The sequence below is a fragment of the Chrysemys picta genome, chromosome 2 (genome assembly GCF_011386835.1).
Source record: "Chrysemys picta bellii isolate R12L10 chromosome 2, ASM1138683v2, whole genome shotgun sequence".
Taxonomy (NCBI): Eukaryota; Metazoa; Chordata; order Testudines; family Emydidae; genus Chrysemys; species Chrysemys picta.
The window spans coordinates 200,870,347-200,892,894 of NC_088792.1; the positions used below are offsets into that span (position 1 = coordinate 200,870,347).

General features: G+C 38.9%; 1 protein-coding gene across 12 annotated transcripts in view; it reads right to left on the bottom strand.

Moving 5' to 3' along the window:
- Window positions 1-400: 400 nt before the first annotated feature.
- Window positions 401-22,548, bottom strand: part of CEP192 (centrosomal protein 192) — a 168,468-nt gene continuing 146,320 nt past the window's right edge. For 11 of the 12 annotated variants that reach the window (XM_065585220.1, XM_065585221.1, XM_065585217.1 and 8 more), the window contains 9 exons: window positions 20,860-20,965; window positions 16,602-16,803; window positions 13,687-13,766; window positions 12,950-13,045; window positions 9,661-9,780; window positions 4,544-4,665; window positions 3,020-3,143; window positions 2,455-2,513; window positions 401-902 (listed from right to left, as the gene is read on the bottom strand). In XM_065585220.1, coding sequence (XP_065441292.1) covers window positions 764-902; window positions 2,455-2,513; window positions 3,020-3,143; window positions 4,544-4,665; window positions 9,661-9,780; window positions 12,950-13,045; window positions 13,687-13,766; window positions 16,602-16,803; window positions 20,860-20,965 — 1,048 coding nt within the window. In that variant the 3' untranslated portion in view covers window positions 401-763. The remainder of the gene's footprint in view (window positions 903-2,454; window positions 2,514-3,019; window positions 3,144-4,543; window positions 4,666-9,660; window positions 9,781-12,949; window positions 13,046-13,686; window positions 13,767-16,601; window positions 16,804-20,859; window positions 20,966-22,548) is intronic. The other variant, XM_065585219.1, reaches the window with a different exon arrangement.

A 22,548-nucleotide genomic window follows, 5' to 3' on the forward strand; every position in this document is an offset into this window, starting at 1 on the left:
CCTGAGTCTGAGTACCATGTAATTGATCCTGTATAGCCCAGCAGGGGTATTTAGATTTAATAATATCTTTATGATGCTTAAGGGAACTGCATACCTAGGATATAATTGTACTAGAGCTGTTAAGGGGCACTGTACTAGATATATTCAGAGGTTTGTTTGTTTTTTTTCCCCTCCATATTCCAAATTTTTAGTCCTCAATCGTTGATAAGTGCTAGTCCTTAAACTGCACATAGATGGGAGTCACCCTGAATTTCTGAGATTTTGTATGTTTGTGTAAGTATCCTATGAAGGATCCAATATCAATATAAGTCAAATTGCTGTGGGGATTACCGTCAATTTTGCATATAAGCTATATAATATTTGGAATATACAGTGATGGGCACTCTAAAAACTTAAGACATTCACATGAAAAATAAGTTTATTAAAAATGTGAATTACAAATTTATTTCTGAACTAAATTTAAAATAAATAATCTGTATTTAGCAAATCAATCAATGAAAAAATAGAACACTTTTCTCCCTTATAAAAAGGTGCAGAAATATAAGCTAGAACATGATAATTTTAAGCATACAAAGTGATTTATCCTCATTTTAGAATGTTTAACAAATGGATCTTTGCTTTCACAATCACCTCAATTTAACTTACAAAAGATTTTACGCAAAAGTAGCATCATAATGTACAAAAAATTAGTAAGTTAGTAAGGAAAATATAACACCAATACTTCAATAATTTACTTTGGATTATTAATAAAGCTGTTCTCCAATTACTCTTTTGCATGAGCTTCACCAAGTAATCGAATACCAAGACTGCCATATTTGTCTATGTGCACAACCAACAGACCTTCGAATCTGCCTGCTGACTTTGGCTTGAACTGGACTGGCAGGTTGATATAATGCTGGGATCTGTAAAAAGGAGACAGTCGGTTTGCAGCATTAGTGACATTAATAACTAAATCTTGCTAGGCATACAAATATTTTTCCAGTTTATTATGCTTTCTGAGAAGAGACCCAGAGATAGCCTTGAGTTATCTTTTTTAAAGTTCACATTACTGGTGTTCAGTGTTAGAAATATGAAGTTGCTGCTGTCCTATCAGCCAGTCAAAATACTACGATACTTGGATAGCTACTGTCGCTGGCTTATCTGAAGAAACTCTGTTCTGTATCTCTGCTATAATATTGACAGTTTGGAAGCCTTATTAAAAAGTAGTAATACTGCATGCTTTTACTTTAGAAAGAATTTTGCAAACAAACTTCACATGTACATCAATTGATCACTGAAATAGAAAATTTAAAAGGAATCATGTAGAAGCAATTCACAGAATTAGACATTTTGCAGCATCATCAAGACCTGATTTACTATCTAACATAAGCAAAGCAATAGGGATCTCGAAAAAAAATGAGGAATCAGAACTTGAATGTAACAGTGTGATGTAAAATCTCTTAAAAGATTAAATTCATAAAGTCACCACTTAGCAGAATAGAGCTACAGATAGTGCTAATACTGTATGTATTACTTCTGGCAGCTATGATTTAGTCTTGTTAGCCAACCAACGCTACATTTAGTGACAATTAAGATTGCAGTTGGAAACATCCATACACACACAATCTTAAAAGGCTGAAAATAAGGGGAAAGACTTGTGCATTTCTTTCCACCTTCACATTGCCTACAACACTATCAGTAACACACTACAACCTTCCATAAGGGTTTCACTTTCATCTCCAGATATCCAAAAGCAATAGATACCCCAACTTCAAACTCATACTCTAACTCAAAAAAACATCTCACACTTTTAAATCAGTTATAAGCAGATCTGTCTCATACTCCATGTATTTGGAAAGTTATTCTGCCTTAACTCTGCCAAGGTCAAGGTCATGTTAAGGCTTTTTTTTTTTTATTAGAGTGCAAGTTTGATCGATCACTGGTACGTTAAACAAAACCCTGAAATTTTGTTGCCATATTTAACATTTGAAAGACTGTTCACACAGGATACACTGTTGCTTCTACAAATTGTTCTTTTAAAACAAAAAAATCATACTACTACAATGTATGATTGTTTCACTGTGACACACTTCTTGGTCTAAAGACTTCCAAGAAAAAAACCCAAGTGCTGTACAATCTGGTGTTATAGCATGGATCAGAGGACAGGATGTTGGATTGGGAGTCAGGAGACCTGACTTTCCTGGCTGTTCCACTGACTCACTCTGATGTTGCTTTATGCCTCACTTTTCCCATCTCTAAGATGGGGAGACTGGTTACGATTTGTGCAAAGATATACATTTTTAATTAGAAGGCCACAATGTTGAAATTACTCTAAAGTCCGAAAGTGGACCTTAAGTCTATATTTCAGCATGATATATCTTTACTGGTTATAGGGTTTTACCTTACAAAATAGATTAGATTTGTTTTGAAACCTCTAATGTTTCTTAGTAAAATTTTAGTATACACTTAACTCACCTCAAAGAATATTTCGAGTGCCTGATGTGGAAAGGCTCTCTGGGATTTACAAACTTCAGCTGCAATTTAATATGAAACACTTTAAAAAACAACAGGCAAGCACTACTGTAACTATTTTAGCACACACTTCAATACAACTCATGAAGCTTCCAACTACAGACTTAGATATAACTTTAAAGAAAAAGCCAAGATTTAAGAATGGCTCATGCCCAGCTTTATACATAATGAATAAGCTAAAAATCACACTGCAGGATTTAAGACATTAAATTAGTTTTAAAAATTAGACTTCAACAACAAGCCTATAATCAGCCTATGACAGTTGAAAGAGGTGATAGTTTAAGTATGCTATTCAGAAAACTCTTGATACTTAAGAGTCAACAAGCAAAAGAAAAACTAAAGTTGTAAGAAGCCTATAAAAATGAACTTTCTTTGAATATATAAAAATTTAAAGTATGACGTTTGGAACCAACAGTTTAATGAAATACCAGAAAAGAAAATGGTTAGATATTGTTCAGGCAATTAAGTGCGATTTTAAATGTTTTGAATTAAAGTGTCAAAAACTTACCACATGAGTAATAAAAGTATTATTCCGCAAATTGACTTTTAAAGTGCTTGATTCCCCAACTCTGGTTGGTAGAAACGTATAATGATCTTCTCGGGCATATACTCCTCGAATTACTTCATTTTGCCTGGTTTTCAAAAAAAGGTTGAAATCATTAAGTACCCTATTTATATTACATGATCTGAATGTACCAATAGTTTCCCATCACACGGTTTGAAAAGCAGTTCCAAAATAGAAATACATTCAGAATCACTGAAAAGTAAAAAGTAATTTGGTCTTTTAAGATATAGGGCTGTAAGATACTGTCAGTTTTAAAGCAGTATGGAGTCACTCTAAGGGCTTTTAGGGCTACTATTTGGCACATTCAGTTAATTAAGAGATTACAATTTAGAGGAATACTATGGTGAAGTGGTAATCAGAATAATTTACTCTATACTTTCACAGCCTTGAGTTGTGCCCATATGCTTTACTGGAGACCTAGGAGATGAACATTTCCGTATGTGCACCAGGGATCAGGTCACACCCATAAAAAGGAAGTTCATATTTCATTGTGTTTCACATCCATCATTTCAATCTTTGAAGGTTGGAGGATGACAGGGAAAGATTAGTACAATGATCTTGGGGGAAATCATATTTTTGAGGGAAAGGCCTGTGTGTGAACCATGTCCAGGCCTAAAACCCAATTAGGAATCAAATGCTACTTTCAATTCTGGGTAATTGACTGAGAAGAGCAGCAAAACTGCACCAAGCTCAAACCAGACATGCAGATCACAAATGGAGGGACTGCTCTGGAATAGCAAACCGAGGGCAACTGGATTCCGTTAGTGAAGATTTGCACTTATCTAAATACGTGAAGTGTTTTGGAAACATCCTGGGCTCTTGTAACTAACTCCAGATGAGAACAGGATTAGAAATACTTCCAAAAGCACGGGAAAACTGAAGAGGGAGAAGAAACACCGAGTGCTCATCAACATGGTGAATTAATCCAAACTAGAGGGACATAAATGGTAGTGTGCACTAGCATGTTGTGCGCTAACTGGCCCGTGTGGTCCATTTCAAACAGTAGAACGCTAATGTGCACTAGGGAACATTTAGTGTGCGCCAGCAGGGCCAAGACGAGCCAATTAGCATGCAACACATTAGTGCCCACTATAATTTACACCTATCCAGTGAGAATTAATGCACCGTGTAGACAAGCCCTGACTGGCAAAAAGGGAAAGAAACAAAGGAGAAAGCTGGACAAATATTGCGAAAACTCATAGAAATCACTAGATAATGCACTCTTAGCTAGTACCATCTTGAAACGGTTTCACACTTCAAAGTGGTTCTAATGCCTGCACCAGTTGTCCCATAGTAGCAAATCACAACCACACACATAACTAGTTTTGAACTAATGAAAATATGGCAAGTTTGCTTAAGGCGAAAGGCTAAGAATCATAGAAGAGGTTTGCCACACAAGTGTTCTCAACTATTTTGCCTGCCCCCCTCTTTTTTTTTTTTTTTTTTTTAAACTAAAAATATACATACCCAGTTTTAAGTGTAGAAGCTTCAGAGCCAGCTCTTCTTCTTGGCATAACTGGAATTTCAGTTTTTATTAGGGCACATGTGGAAACTTTTGCATTTACAGCTTCATTTTCTGTTTTAGCACCCTATTGGTAAGAAAAACCCTACAGTTAATATTTGGAGTAAAATTTAAACATTAAGTGACAACATTTACATAGTTCCTCAAATATGGCTCAACCTGAATAGTGTTTTTGCTTTATTGAAAATATTAGCTCATGGTTTGTGCCACAATTTTACAATATTCTGGAACAAGGGAATTTACTTATTGTTCTTTGATATACACTGCCTCTGCAGGAATCATACTACATACTTGCATGCCTCTTAAACCACTTCACAGCAGTAAACTATTCCAAGATTGTTCGCAACTGATCCATTTGGACAGTAGGTTTCCCTTTGGAATGTCTCATTATGGAGTACAAATGAGATTACTTCTTAAGTGGCTTCAGCCTCTCGAACTATTTAGCATCTTAGCCACAACCTGAAATTTTACCTTTCCAGGCAAATTATGAGGGTTGCGGTAAATGAATGGATTTCTTAACATTAATTCTTTGTGAGCAACTTCTTCCCTCATTTTCTACAAGGAGGCTATGACTTTTCCCTATGGAATTCAGAAGTTGTTCCTTGAAGTCCCACCCCTCACGTGTGGCCACAAGAAAAGTTAGTGTCTTTACATCTTTGGAAGAACAGCTGGTTAAAACAAAAACAAGAATCTGAAATTGTATTAACATTAAAGAGCAAATTATACACGTTGCATTAGAAAAAAAAAATCCAAATGTTACAAGTTATCATTCTGGTCCTGCAACAAGCCACCCGCGTGGTTAGAATGAAGAGAAAAGCTGCTAATAGAGAAGACTGTGCTAAGAATTTTCTATTCTGCCACACAGTTTCTCCCCTCATACTCTACAAATGGCAAACAGTGATCAATGAAACAAAGAAGCAAGTATGGAAAGGATAAAACCAACATTTTTACAGTAGGACAGATATAAATATGCATTCTTACATAACATGAGAGATTTCTAATTTGGAAAGCAAACCATAACGATATAGCATTTTCCAGTAAGAGGAGGTCTCTATAGAGCAGGGATAGGCAACCTATGGCACGTGTGCCGAAGGCGGCACACGAGCTGATTTTCAGTGGCACTCACACTGCTCGGGTCCTGGCCATTGGTCCGGGGGGCTCTGCATTTTAATTTAATTTTAAATGAAGCTTCTTAAACATTTTAAAAACCTTATTTACTTTACATGCAACAATAGTTTAGTTATATATTATAGACTTATAGAAAGAGACCTTCTAAAAATGTTAAAATTATTACTGGCACGCGAAACCTTACATTAGAGTGAATAAATGAAGACTCGGCACACCACTTCTGAAAGGTTGCCGACCCCTTCTACAGAGAAACAGAATCCCCGTTTGCAGAGTTTGATAATGAACTGTATGAGGATCATGGCATGGTTATGCAAATTTTCTAACAAGAAAATGTTTCCAGCCCACAATTTCTCCTGGAACTTTGCACGTGGAGCCTAGACTCCCTTAAAGGAATGATTTTCCAGGTGTTAAGTTCTGCATTGCTTGGCATATATCTTGTCAGCAGCTACTTTGAGGCCCTATCATTTTGGATAGAATGGATACAAAGGATATAATTCTACTCCTGAGGGCATTTGGCACCAAAAAAATTAAATTCTGCACACATTTTAAAATTCTGCAAATTTTATTTGTTAAATAAATGTGGAGGCTCCAGCATGGCTTTGGGGAGCAGAGAGATGGGAGATCACTGTGCAGCTCCCTGCTGGGACACGTACTCAGCAGTGAGGCTGCACCCAACCCTGACACAGCACAAGGACCGGGCCTGCCCCAGAAACACCCCAGGCCCTTGCCCCTCTGTGCTTGCCTACACCTGGCGCACCTGGCAGACTCAGCAAGGCAGGATCCAACATAGAGGGGCTTAGTGTGGAGGGATCCAGATGTGGGGCAATCTGGGTGCAGGCACCTCAGTGGTGGATTAGGGTGCATGGGAATCTGGATACACAGGAGCTTGTTGGGGGGTTCTGGGTGCAACAGTAATGGGACTCTGCAGGGGGTCCAGGTGAACGTGGTTGGGGCTCAGCATGGGGAGCCTGGGTGTGTGGGGGACAGTGCTCAGTGGGGTGTCCAGATGCTGGGGGAGTGGGGCTCAGCGGGGTGGGGATCCAGGTGCAGCTGGTTGGGGCTTGGTGGGGTGGGGATCTGGGTGCAGGTGTCTCATTGGGATGATCCAGGTGCAGGGGGGCTTATCGGAGGGGGGAGTCTGTGTGCGGGGGGTGTGTGTTTGAGGCTCGGCAGGAGGGTCTGGGTATCAGGGGGTCTGGATGGATGGGGAGCCAGCTCCTTGTACAGGGATCCCTTCTCCTACAGCTGAGGAGTGATGGGTGCAGGAAGGGGGAGGGAGGAGAGGAGGAGAGGGAGTTTGCAGAGCTTCCTAAAGCTGGGGGAGAAATCTGAGAGGGGTCTGACCCTGGATGCCGTGCAGGGGAAGAGGAAGTACCGTCCTCCCCAGCCCAGCCAGGACTAGCAGCTGAGCCCAGCGCAGGGTAGGAGCCACCAGTTGGGTCTTCCCCAGTCCCGCCCCCTGCCCCACAGTGATCTACCTCTCTGCTGGCTGCCCTGGGCACCCGAAACATACTGCTGTGGAGGGTTGCATGATAGCTTTTTGTGGCTTCCCTTTGCTTCTCTGTCAGAAGGTTATTTTTCCACAGGGGGAAAAGAAATCTGCACGGGACAAATTCTGTGCATGCGAAGTGGTGCAGAATTCCCCCAGGAGTAATATGATAGATGCATGTACTCCATATCCTCAATATACCTTCTAGAGTTCTATGAACATCCTGTTATGACGATTTTCCAAAGGATGCTGCAGATAGACAAAATGATGGTATTCATCTCCTGGGAAGATTAAAAAGATGTATACACCTCTGGCAGAAGTGTTTCTCAAGATGTGAGCACAAAATTGTCCTCATAGAAGCACAACTGACTTCTATTAATATCGTTGCTCATTGGTCTTTCAGAAGTAATTACCAGAAAAGCAGGACTTGACGAACAAATAAAAAAAGAATTATGTGCACTCATTTTGAAATGTGCCATAAGGGCACTGGTAAATATCATTGCAAGGAGGTAGGATTCACCACAGGTTTGTCTAATCCAGGCATTCTGCTAAATCTTGGGGACGGGCAGTCAAGGAATCTGATGCATCTACATAACAAGTGTCACTAGACAAGTGTCACTGGTAACTATTTTTTGGGGGTGCTTAGTTATAAGACTGTCTCTCCAAATCATGCTAGAGAAACTCTAGTATAGTCAAGATCACTAGTCTTTGGGATTTTTATTTGCCCTCCAATCAGAAATGAAAACTTGACCAAATGAACCAAGGCACTGTCCCTGTGCCACAGAGCTTACCTTTGATGGGTCTAAAAAATGATTGGTCAATTGACTGGTCAAATATTTTAAGGCATGAATTTATTAGGACAATAGTAATAAAAAAAAGGAGACTTTACAGTCCCCAATAGCCTTCAATACTTATGCTTAGTTACAAAAAAACATGTTACTTAACTGAGTTATTTGATCTCAAAAATGCAAAACATTGAAATTTAGTTTTAAAAAAATGGAAAGAAGTACGTTACCTTTTTTAGCAATGTTAGGGTAACATTTAAATGTGAATATTATTCAAGCCTGAACAGTTACTAAAGAAAAGAAAAATGAAATTACATGAACACATGGCAATTCTAAAAAGAAAAAATTATTTTAATGCACTGATGCTAGGTAGGCAGAAGGCATCTTAATGGCTGTACACCTTTTCTCTTTGTGTTGGGAGAGAAGGTTTAATGTCTGAATTCTCATCTCCTTTCTCCACTCCCTTCTGAGTTAATTTCTGTATGTTTGCCTAGTCAGTTTAGGTTGTAAGGTGTTTGGGGCAAGGACCTTGTCTTAACTTGTTTAAATGTATTTTTAAAACCATCATGTACATTGATGGCCTGGCATATAAATAAAGGTATACATACAATGTTTGTTCTAGAAGAATCTAGATGCTCAATTATCAATGATCCCAACAGAAAATCCCTGGTACTTTTCAATGCCAAGGCTGCATAATCACAAGTGGCCTCAGCTGAGATTAAAAAGGATCCTGTGGTTCAACAGGTCTTGTCTATTCTGCAGGTGCAGTGAAAGATGCTTTGCTAGCTCTAGCTGGTCCAAAAACCATCTCTCGGGTAGGCCATGAGGGCCCAGGAGGTTGACCTCCACACATTTCAAGGAAGTTCATGTAAAGGGCACATTGAAAAGGCACCAGGTTCTTCTCTGGTCAGAAAAGAAATTTCCACTACTTCTGAGAGTAGTAATGAGTATTTGTTATCCTTTGGTGGTTCCGCAGACATGACCAGATATATTGTCAAAGCCAACCAGAAGATTGCATCAACAAGTGATTTTTCAAGATTTTATCTCCCTTTTTACTGAAGGCCCATAATTGCTGGTCATCTTATCTTTCAATCCTACAGCACTTGCTTCCATAGCTCGTTAGCAATATGCTGGAGTTAAAAGTTCATTTGCCTGTGAACAGACATTCATACCTAATCCAAAACAGATACTCAATTCTGAATTACACGTAGGAAGCTTTCCACATCTTCACCAGGAATTTTTAGAGAAGTGGTATTGCAGTCAAGGAATGAGATGGATGCAGGACACCCAGAAACCATGGATTTAAAGCCCCACAAGATAGGTAAATCTGTCACTAAACCAGTAGTTACCAGAAGGAGTAAGTATTTTATAATTCCCTTCAAAACAGTAAATGCAAAATAAGATGTTAGAATTAGGGTAAGGTAATCACTTTAGTTATATAAACCTTCAAATTGCTATGTTGAGCAAAAAGTGTTATATCTTTTTAAAATAATGATTATGAAAAAAAAGAATTGAGACTACCTGCAATTAAAGACTTACTCTAAAATTTAATTATGTTCTTAATAATATGTTTTGGACATAATATATATATATTTTATCCCACTTTAGCAAGTGACATGGACAAATACTGATTAGCAGCTTATGGTGTTCATATACTTACCACTCCAGAAAGCTGAAATCTTAGTTTATGTTTCATGTGAGGTTCTGCAAGTGGATGACACTCAAGGTCCCAAAATTGAGCATAATCTCCTCTATCCCTAGGTAAAAAGATGATAGCAACCTACCAGGATAGGGTAAAGTGTTAGTGAAAGTTTACTTAGATTTTTATATACCACTACAACCTTGTAGTATTTTGTACTGGTTTAATTATATCAGTTTAAATTCACAACCTAAGTGTGACACTGTACCTCAAAGCAGCACCCTGGAACCCCCATACTCACCACTGTCATAATTATGATATGTTTTGTACAAAGTATACCTTGTATCATTTTAAAAGTCTTGATCTGTTGAGCATTATTATCCTGTTGGATCGTATGTGCTATCATTTTATGTGAAATTATGAAGTTTTGCTATCTGTGTGTTACTGAAATATGTTGTGAGGTTGGGAACACCTACCTTTCAGATACAACAATGGAGTAGCCAGACAGCAGTTAATGATTCATCAACACCCATTAAGGAAAGAATCCACTATTCCAGAAACTATATACAATGGAGAGTTCTCAGAGAGAACACACAGACAATGGAGACTGCTTGACCAATGGGGGTGGGTTACCCACCTCACAGCAAAGGTCTTTCCAGCAAGCTGGAAGAAACTATAAAAGAGGGGAAGTGACTTAGACTCACTCCCTGCCACAACTCAACACCCGGAAACATGTCTGGAGGACAAAGACTTTGAACTGGGGGAGGGTGGTCCTAGGCTGAGAGAATCCCAGCCTGTGTATTGAGGATCTGTGATCTGTTTGTACCATCTGCCAGGATGAGACATTTCTTGATTCAAATAAGATCATGTGTAGAATTTAAACTGTGAATTTATTTTTGTTTCTTAAGTAACCAACTCTGATCTCTATGCCTGCTACTTATAGTCACTTAAAATCTAGCTTTCTGTAGTTAATAAATCTATTTTATATTTTACCTAAAACAGTGTGTTTTGGTTGAAGTGCTTGGGAAATCTCAGCTCAGTTTACAAAGGCTAGCGTATGTCCTCGCCACATCGAGGGAAGGGTGGACTGAGTAATGAATTTTAACTGGCCAGGCTTCTGACCAGTGCAAGATGGTACAGTTCTGGGGTGCAAGACTGGGGAGCTGGAGAAAATTGGCGGGAGCTACTGATGATTATGTAAGGCTGGGAAAGCATTCATGTAACTCAGTGGGGTGTATCCTTACCTGTTGATGTCTGTGTAAGTGCAGTACCTATCAGAGATTTGCGGCTTGCCACAGCATCACAGTGTGAGAGGGATACCCCAGGTTGGTGGGACAGAGGGCTCAGCAGTCCAGGTTGCACCTGGGGACCCCGTCACACCAAGTTACACAAGTTACAAGTTCCCTAAGTTCCAAACTTGCTTGTGAGCGAATGTGCTGCACTTGTTAGAGGCGATTTAAATATGCACTACAATGAATTGCCTATGAGGCAACTTCATTTGAACAGCCTTAGGCCTTGTCTACATGAGAAAGGGCTTGTCTCTATGGAAGGGTGCATCAGTTTAACTAAAACATTAATTTAAAACAGACTTAGTTAACCTGGTGCAAAGCCCTGTATGAGTACTCGTAGTCTATGGACTTGTGTACACAGCAAACAGGGGTAAGAAGATAAAATACACTAGCCTGCGCATACTAACAGACTGCATAGACTTGGCTACTGAGAACTGGAAGTTCCTAGTGCACTATAAGACTGACTTGGCTTAGTTTAACTAAATTGGTGCAAGTTTGTGTGAAGACAAGGTCAAAAGTGAACTGGTTTGACTTAATCACTTTAACGCGAATTTGTTAAACTGGTGCACAAGTCAATTCAACTTAAGTAAAACCAAAATAAGTCTGGTTTTAGCTGAAGCAAGCATCCACACTGCTTTCTGCATGAGTTTTATGAAGACAATTTAAAATGAAGCCTCAGGTTGAATTGGTGTAACTTCTGCATTTAGAATCAGAGGGGTAGCCGTGTTAGTCTGGTCTGTAAAAGCAGCAAAGAGTCCTGGGGCACCGTATAGACTAACAGACATATGGGAGCATGAGCTTTCGTGGGTGAATACCCACTTCGTCGGATGCATCCGACGAAGTGGGTATTCACCCACGAAAGCTCATGCTCCCATATGTCTGTTAGTCTATAAAGTGCCCCAGGACTCTTTGCTGCTTTTGCATTTAGAATGGTATTCATCTGAAATGTTGGCTTTCAGCGCTAGCAGACTAGCAATAAGCTTTCCAGCAGTACAAAGCATATATTCTTTTAAGTTCACCACATACATTTGCAATAGCTTCTATCAGGAAGCCTGAAAGCATTCCCTATTTCAGGGGTTCTCAAGCTTTTTCTTTCTGAGCCCCCCCCAACACGCTATAAAAATACCATGGCCCAGCTGTGCCACAACTGTTTTTTCTGCACAGAAAAGCTAGGATCAGCATTAGTAGGTAGTAAGAAGGGCAACTGCTCAGGGCCCCATGCCACAGAGGGCATCGTGAAGTTAAGTTGCTCAGGCTTCGACTTTAGTCCCGGGTGGTGGGCTTGGGGTCCCGGGTTGCAGTCCTCCGCAGTGGGGCTCTGGCTTTTTGCCCTAGGTCTTAGTGAGTCTAATACAGGCCCTTGAAACCTGCTCACAGCCCCCGAGTGGGTCCCGGAGCCCTGGTTGAGAACCACTGCTCAGTTCCATTGTATTAACAGATACAACATTAAAAATCAAAATGGTTTTTAGCGTAGGCTTTATAAAACTGTATCACCGCACATATGTTACTCAAAAAAACTTCACAAACTACAACGGATGAGTAGGAGACATAATGCGGTGAAAGAGTGAATAGCTGGAGAAGGTCTAAAGCTAAAAAAATTCACAAATATTCGGTGATTCCTTATATGCATTTCAGTTTCAAAAAGTATTGTTAAAAAAAGGAATTGCTCTCCTAAGAAAATAGCTTCATAGATGCAAAATATAATGTATGTATTGTAGGGCTTTTTCTAGTATTGTCAATTGAGTTTACATGAAGAGACATATTGATGAGTGGATGCTAATGACCTTTCTGATACATCTGAAAATGGAGTACATCTGGCCCTATTTTGGATGGCCAGTGTTTTATCATTACCATTTAAATATATGTTGAGACGCATGTTAAACTATTTCCAACTTTAAAGAAGTCCATCTGAAACGAGGTTATATTTCACAGAGTGCGTATTCGTCATGTAAGTAGTTACATTACAGTTAAGACACAACGTTTGTCTGCTTAAATTCATCATAACACTAAAAAAAGCTTACTTTTTCTTTTCCATGAGCTCCAAGTGTACCAGAAACACGGGAACATCTGAAAGCTGTGTAGGTAGCCCTGTAAACATCTCCACTTTCATCTACGCCCTACAAATGAGATAATTAAGTTTTGATAAATCAAATATAATAATCTGCTTCATAAAAATGTGTTCTAGAAACATCCACCAAGTTCGTAAGCAAATGAAGAATATTCTATAATATTTACAAAACTATTGTGGTCTAATGACTTGTAATAGAAATAGTAGTACATTAACTAGAAATAGGGGTTCTCAAGCATTTTCATAGTGTGGGTCACATCTAAGATTGTCTCATGGACCACCTTCTCTCCAGTTCATGATTGCATTGGCCTAGGCCCCACCCATTGGCAATCAAATGTTATCCCTCACATCCACAGCGATTAAACATAGAAAAATTAGGAAAATAACATGTTTGATTTCTTGAGAGTCAACATCATGTGACCATCCAGCTCTCTACAAATCCAGTAGTGCCCCATGAACAACTTGTTGTCCACTAACCACACACAGAGAGTTTGGGGACCACTGAACTAGAGGAGAACAGCAATGAATAAGTCATCTAGCTACCCAAGTACAAATATTTCCTAACGCAGGGAGAATGTTAAGCTAGGAGAAATATTATCTGAAGAGATTAAAGTTAATAAGTATAACATCTGTTAAAAATGCCTGTTGAAAATTTAACACACACTATTTCCAATACAAATGTTATCTCACCTTGACATATGGTGGGGCAAAAGATGACAAATGCCACCTCACATCTTCATTCCCATTATTTTCCATCTCTAGGTAGTTTTCTAAAAGAAAGGCCTCAGGTTAGTAAACATGAAGTGAGAAATTCAGTACATGTGTTTTATAACTCTTTTTGAGTCTTTATACCTTTCAATAAAGAGTGATGAAGAATAAATGATATTTGTGGTGTTGACAAGAGTAGTAACAACTCATGAACAACCTTCACGTCTCAGAATGCCAAATAACTTGCTTTGCTCGATTCCGCTTTATACGTTTTATCAAACTCTATTACAAAATTATTGGGGGTTGAACAGCCAACTGTGTTTAATCTGGAATGTGGATTTAAGCCTATTACTCTTCATCATCTAATGAAGGATCATATGGACACATCTACAAGACCTAGAGCCTCAAACAAAAGTTGTCCTTGAAATCGCTGGTGTTTCTCAATTGAATCTGAATGGTACAAGCTACCCTCTCATGGTAAACTGATTAACTATCTTCAAAGAGTATAAATCATTGGCAAGGGACAACTCAAGCATCTAGCTCATCAGATGCATAAAACCTGGCACATCTACAGACTTTGCACCTTGGCTAACGCAAGGTTTGACTGATGCTAAGTAGGTCAATGGCTAGTTTGTGCTAGAAAACCTGTAGCTATAGACAGAATACAGCATGGTGAATGGCAGCTAGGTTTACCAGCTCACCAAGATGTAAACAATCCAAACTCATCTGCCCAGGTCTCAATGCACTGTCGCCACATATTACTGGATAAGCTGATCCAAAAAACCCACAAGTAGAGAAGCACTTCTGACCCCTTCCCAAATAATGGTATTTGACTGTCCAAGGTACGACACCGCCATAGTTGGCAATAAATACTACAAACTCATTCTCTACATCTTTGTCAGGTCTGACCCTACTATTTTATCCTGGACATCTGATGCCTTTTCCTTTAAGTCCAGACCATGGGAAAAACAGAATCAAAGCTTCCAGCACTGGCATTTTAGTTATTGAAGCTTTGATGTTCGCTGCACATAGTGGCTGCTGAAGCTTCACTGTGGGGCTATTTGAGTGAAACCTGTACCCAAGCCTCCAACACAGCCCTAACTCCAACATGGTGAAAACTCAATGTGGGCCATGAAACAGTAACATTAACTTTGACCTGAAGGAGGCCAAGAATAATCACCTGATGGTATTCTCAGATGATGATGGGTCAAAGTTACATCTTGGAACACATTTCATACCTTGAAATATCATGAATCTTTCCCAAGCAAATAAAGCCAGTGCTCATAATAATACCTTCAAAATCACATCTGCCTGAGGTAGCATTTTAAGGAGCTGAGCAGCTTATATTAAAGTAGGCAGATATTTACAGGGGGGAGGAATGGGAAGAGAACATCCATCTCAGTTTCACAAACAACATAGCTTTCCCTCAAAATAATATAATAGGAAAAAATGAATTGATCAAATAAGCCTAGAAAATTCTTGGAGTATTAGGATTCAGTAAACTATAAAGCCAGTGCATCACTATGTAACTCCTGATCTATTAGCAGTAACAAATGGCTGATATTGGTGAAAATTCAGTAGTTACCTAGTGGCGAGGCAATTTAATACAGTAGTTTTGAGCATTCTTAGACTTACAGAAACAGACTGAGGGTTCACAGATCTACTTTATTACCAACAATGCTGTCAAGGATGATTCCCCACTCTGACACTGAGTGCAGAAGGTGGGGGCTTGCAAGGATTCTAAAAATTAATACTGGCCACTCCAGGCTGATATTAAACTCCAAACACAGTTTCTCTCATCTTGGATGGGTAGATGCTGCTACCACCAAGTGCAAAAAAAAGGGGGAGGGGAAGGGGGAGAGATCCAGGAAGGCGCACTTGGGAATTCCTCCCTGTAGAGTACCCTCAAGCCCTTTCACCCCACCCCCCAGAGAAGAGCTGAGAAAGAAAACAAAGGAAATCACCTGTTGCCACCAGCTAATTAAGCAATATATGCACAAACCTCTTAGGACACCTAAAATCCAATCCTGTTATTAAAAAAGGTAAATTTTATTAAAAACAAAAAAAGAAAATATATCCGGAACTTAGGCTTTTGCTAGATTTAAAAAAAAAACACTTACAAAAATTGAACATCAAGAATAACCTTCTTGAGGTCCATCTTAAAGGTTACAAGCAAAACAAAACGCATTTGGGGTTAGCACAGAGGAGTCCACAAGCCAATAAGAAATAAAGAGAGATAAACCTAATCACGTCTTCCTAGACATTCCCTAATTTACATACATAACTGGGGTTTCAGATATGTAATCTCTAGGTATGATCTGATGGTTTGTCATACCTGGCTTAAAGCTTCTCACAGCATAACTGCTGCCCTGTTCCCCTCTTCCTCGGAGAATCACAACACACACACACGGAAGCTTTTTCCCAATTTTAAAAAGTTCTAGCCCTCCCACATCCGCTCTTTTGGTCAGGTGCCCACTCCTTTCCTTTTACCTGTGGCCTTGTTAACCCTTTACAGGTAAAGCAAGTAGAGAACAGCTACTAAGAGGAATTTTATAGCTAACTGGCTGTCTATAAAAGGGAGCTACCTCCGCCCCCTTCATTTATCAAAAAAGCCCTCTTAGAGAAACATTATCTACGAAACTTCTCATTGAGGTATTTGTACACAATCTGTCAGAAATTTATGTGGCTATATTGTGTTCAAAAAAATTAAGAGCTCTGCAGACATAAAACTTTCATTACATGAAATTACATCAAAAGAGTGGGTTTGGTTGGTCATACTAGTCGCTAAAGGAATAAAAATGATAAATAAGTTATTTTCAAACTTGCAATGTAGCAAACTTAAATGCTGAACATTTGACGCTAGCAGATGTGGTAATTTTATGTATAATGGATATTACCTGAGCTTTCACCAAATCTTGTTTCAGGAAAAATAATAGTTCTGTTCTTTATTTCAACTTTTGTTGAAGGTAGCTTTGGAAGTGGTTTTATCATATGAATGACAGACTCCGATGATGGTATAAGGACATCCAGCTTTTTAGATGCTGAACCTGTTGAAGATACATCCTGGGCAATGTCTTCTCGAATCTGAACTTTAATGAACTTTTGCACAATTTTGGGGTAAAAAAAGAACAACAACGTTATATTACAAGTCAATCCAAATAGCTAGTTCTTATTTACTTTGAGACACACACATCCCAACAACAAGCTCTACTTATGCCTCAATGGTACAAAAGCAGTAACCATGTTATCAATGGCTTTAACAAATAGAAAAAATGGTTACTCACCTTCTCAGAACTGTTGTTCCTAGAGATATATGTTGAATATGTCCATTACACTGCAGGTGTGCATGCGTCTAATGCATCAACGGAGAGTATTCCCTAGCAGTATCTGTTAGGGTGGCTTTGTCCTAGCTTATCTCCTTGTGCTCCATGTCCAGGGTATAAAGGGTGACATTATCATACCCTTCCCTTCAGTTTCTTAGCACCAAAAACCGAAGACAGACTCCAATGTGTTGGGGAAGGAGAGTGAGTCATGTAATGGACATATGCAACAATTATGAGAAGGTGAGTAAACTCTTCGAGTGCTTGGTTATGTCCATTACATTGTAGGTGATTATGAAGCTCTTATCAAATGTGTTGGGTCTCAGAGGCTCATTGGAAGGACTTCAAGACTGCTTTTCCCACTCCTGATGCAGTGCTAAGCAATACATGTGTGTACAGAAGACATCAGTGGTCTCCAAATATCCATAATAGGGACATGCACCACTAATCCTGCCAAGGCTGCATATGTCCTAGTAGTGCATGCCATCAACTTTTCAGGTAGCATCCTGCCCATTGCAACATAAGAGATGCAACTGATAATCTATTTTGAGAGTCTGAATCATAATTGGGTGTCCCTTCAGGTGTTCTGAACAGGAAACAAGCAACTAGGTATAGACCCTGAAAGGTTTATTCTGTCCAGGTAAAATTAGAAAACCACTAATGACCACTACAGTGTCAAAATACTAGTATTTTCAATCAGGTGGTTCCCTACGTAGTTTACCAGATTTTATTTTTCCTCCCCTAAAAGTAGTAATGACACTTTCACTTGAGAGAGAGAAACTTTCAGATGCCCGTAAACAATTTTGAAGATATGTGGTCTCATTTTTAAAGTTTCAAATAGTGTATGCATTGTAAACTGAATGGTTCACAAACAAGGATGGAAGCATTTACCCAAAACCTACTAGCCTGAGAACCAAGCTTAACAGGCAAGATGAAAAATACTGGTGACATTATGCACTTCGAAGAGGCTGTGCCCCTTCCTCTAACCAATAGTTGTTTTTACAAACAAGCAATGCAGCCTTCTGAATATTCTTAAAGTTTAGTCTGGTTAGAGGTACTACTGATTACAGTGATATTCTCTACACTTAAAATGGGAAATACAGCTGGAAATGGTAATACCTCTAAAATTGGAATGAACTTTAAATGGGGCCACTATAGTAGTAAGTGCTTGTCAAATAACAAAGTATTCACTAACTATATTTGAATTCCACAAGTATTAATCTATTATTTATTTGCATAATCATGTTTGGCAGGTCAAACACCACAAAATAGTGTTTAAGCAAATGAATAAATTTCCATATAGTTAAAGTTAGTTGAATGGACAAATACAATTTGACCAAACCCTATTTGCTACATCCATTGGTTCTGTTATACGTTTCCTGTCTTCACCCCAGTTTTTTCTACAATAGAGCATAGTACATCTTGAGCTGATTTCTGCAGTATCCATTTCCTCACTTCCTCATCTTACCCCATTCTTGACCTTTCTCCTCTTCCCAAAATGTCTCTAAAATTGTACTTTTCTCTTGCCCATCCTCAGCCATGCACCCAAAATACTGATTTGGAAATTTTACTAGAAACTGAATAGCTGGAGGACTAGGCTTATTAGCTATAGAGAGCTATAAAAGATGGGATACCTCGCCATTGAGAGGCAGTGTCCAAAGCAAGCAGCCAACATCCAACCCACCACCAGCTGCTACAATTCCTATCAGCCTCCACGTAGTAGGGAAAGAATCTGAAGCTCTGCCTATCTATCTAGCCATCTCTGGCAGCTGGAAGGGAGACGAGCCCACTGGCTGCTGCAAGGTGAAGTTTCTGCTACTACTCTTTCCACAGCCTTCATTTTTGAGTCTCCTTCTGCAACAAACCATTCCAGTGGTTGTCTCTGCTGTTACTTCTAGCTTTCCCATGATAAAATTTAACTGATTCTTTCAAGTTTTACTGCTGACTACAGGGATCTGAAAGACAGCAGTGAAATCTGACAAAGCTCTCCTGCAGCTTGTAAAAACGCTAAGTCACTGGAGCGGCGTGTCTGCGGATTTTAAGGAGACAGCACTGCATCAGTTTAATCTTAGTAACTTTACCTTGCCTCTTTGGACAAATAAAAGGTCCTACATTATATTGGGCAGTGAGATGGTAGTCAAATTTGTATTTCACAAACTTTTATTCAGAATCTGAGGTACAGGTTGAAATTTCTATAATTCAATTCAATTAGTATATGATTTCTTATAGAAGTGACTTCCCAAGAAAGAAGTACACCTCTACCTCGATATAATGCTGTCCTCAGGAGCCAAAAAAATCTTACCGCATTATAGGTGAAACCGCGTTATATCAAATTTGCTTTGATCCACCGGAGTGCACAGCCCTCGCCCGGAGCACTGCTTTACCACCTTATATCCAAATTCGTGTTATATCGGGTCGCACTATATTGGGGTAGAGGTGTAATATTTTAACTCTGTGTTGTATATTTTAGTTTAGTCCCAAATGGCAGCCAAAGCACTTGATGGGCACCCACAGAGGTTGAATTTTTTTGGGACGTATAAATGATCAGCTAGCCCGAGCTCATGACTAAGCTTTTAGAAACATCCAAAATCTTTGATTACCTTTGTTAGCTAAAGGTGGTAATACCTAAAGAGACTGGTTCATTTTATGAGTGATAGAGTTTTAATTATCATACAAGATATTTCTATGGAAATATTGTCATATACAGAATATTAATTGTAACATTACAATTTCAGAAATCCAATCAGAATATTAAATGGGTTGAGTTCATAAATGTTGTACACCAAACTCTGCATTGTAAACAGCAAACTCCTATCATATTGCAGAATACTTTCCCACAGGAAGGATAACCCCCATCACTTGGTACTGTTGAACAAGTTGGGAAAACGCTAGAAAGACCACCACACAAGGAACCATCCTATATTTGGCAGGAGGATGAACTGGATAATGCAAGAGGACTTTTGCCTTCCCTAATTAATATTAGTGCATGAAGTTTTCTTATGTGTTGTTTCATATTTATATGAAATACTCCAGGAATCTCTCAAGCCAATTCAACTGTATAGTATTGACTGATGTCAATATCTTTGATTGAGATTCACAAGAGACCTTGTACCTTTTAAATACACTAAATCAATAGAATACAAACTTTGCTCCCTTAGAAACATATTTCTGCATTTAAATTCCTTAATTCAAAACAGATATTGGCAGAAAAAATGTATTTGGATAGAAACAGGTAGACAGAAAAAGAAGGGAAAAGACTGGTGTTTGTATACTCCTTGCCACAGACCTAGTCTATTGCTTTTTACAGTTCTGCAGACTCCAGAAGGCTAGATACGTTTTGCTGAATCAGGCCCAAAACAAGCAAGTGCTCACCACCCTTGTCTAGCAACAAACTACTATAGTTCTTCGCATTTTAGTATCTCATACTTACTGAGATACTAAATTATAGTACAAAGTGTAAGTGCTTAACAGGTGTGTGGCAATTGTAGATATAACTCAGTCAATTTAAGGAGCCCACCATTCTTCTTCAAAGACTGATAACCCCTATCAAACCAAGAACCTTTGGATCCCAAAACAACTTTAACCTATTCAATTAAATGAAATATTCCCCATTAAGTGTCCGTAACCTATCTTTACATTTAAATAAACCCCTACTTGAATGGTTTTCTCCCCAATGAGTTTTACAGGCTTACAGAACAGACTTTCATGGGAAAAGTTAGTTTAGTAGAATGGTAAAGTAATGAATTAGCGTCCCAAAATTAAACTGACTTTTAGCAGAATGGTAACCAACAATGATCTTAAGACTTCATGGAAACTTTAAGAAAACCACTTTTACCTTTTGTCCATTGTCACAATGTATATAAATTAGACCACTCCAAGGAAATACTGAAGGCTTTGTGGCAAGTGATGGATTAGGACTCACAAGAATTAAGATACTGGTCCTAAACAAAAAAAGGTAGTAAAAACTATAGTATCTACATACAAAACTGAAAATCTATTCGGTTAATTCTCTTTGCACACCATAACTCATGACATATAAAAATCACTGAACACTGTAAAAGCGAACGTTAGATATACGACTTTAAAATTCTAGATCTTAATGCAGTGGGTAAACGCAATTCCTATTATTAAATATATATCCTATGTATTACTGCAATTTATGGTCCCTGTATGTTTCAAAACCTTGATTGTAACTGCATATATGTACACTACACTTAAATGTAAGTGCCAATGGTTGTAAAAGTTGTCCTCATCTGCCTTTGAGAAAGCAGGAAGCTGGCTATATGTTCAAGAACCCCTAGAAAAGATAGAAAAGATTTGTTGTGTTCATTGAAAACAGGACTTAAGGACTCGTGGGCTCTAGTTTATACTGTTGGGGCAATGTGACTTAGGTAAGGAATATTTAAGGCACCCTTTAAACCAGTCAACATGAAAGCCAGTTTTCTTCCTCTTTTCCTTGCATTTGCCACTGATTTTGGTGAAAATAAAAGCATTCCAATTGCACTGAAGGTTCCCACCAATCATAATGCAGAGCCAGAGGGATGCCTTGAAGTCTATTGAGGACTTCATGGTCTCAGAAGAACACAAAGTTTGGCTAAAGAGAGCACACTAATCAGAGAGCAAACTAATACTGATTTAACTTCCTATATTATGAACATGGGTACAAAGGAAGTACATTGGAATTAAAAAGATCTTGTTACAAAGCTGCAGGAAGTTAGGAGCACCGATATGTCAGAAGTGCTCACTTTTTCAATTCTTTTGAGTCTTGACCTCTTCTTTGAAAGACTCCACCTCATCAGATGCACCAGAACTCTGTACTACTGACAAAGTGCTGAGGCTTCAAGTGCATCTGGAATCTGAGGAACCTTTCTACTTTGAGCATGAGTGTACCAAGCATTTTGGAGGTGAAATTACATGGGGAATACTTGGTTTGCTCCAATGCTTGCAGTGCTGACAGAGTCTTGGGACTCAATAGCCACGGTGAAATCAGGCCATTACTTTTAGAGTTTACCCTTTGACGCACTCCAGGCTGGTCTTGATTTGAACTTATGGAAATCTTTCTAGAATGTCTCAAGGCAGACGTTGGAGGCAGTCTCACATATCTTAAGTGTTCAGGAGACATTTGCAGGTAGCCACCCCCCGCATTTGGTGGCTTACTCCCACGAGAATGAAACAGCAGACAATTTCCAGCCATGTCAATGCACCAGAACAGAATTAAATGGATGCGCCTGAGTGGCTGGTCTTCCTTCCTCCCAAGATGCTGAAGAAACTGATTACATTTAGTAATACAGAAATATCATACGCACCCGAATACAAGACCCAAGCAAATGCCAACATGAGAGATTAAGGAATGTGGAGAATTACTTGTGGTTGTTTTACAAATATCCTGCATGAGACATATGACCTTGGAGCTACTTCCCTACCAGAATATAAACAAACAATGAGAAACACAATCTGTCTTGGGGACAGATTTTGTTGGTATTAAGCTAAGAGCTGGGTGGACAGTCTAAAGTCTGTAACTGGT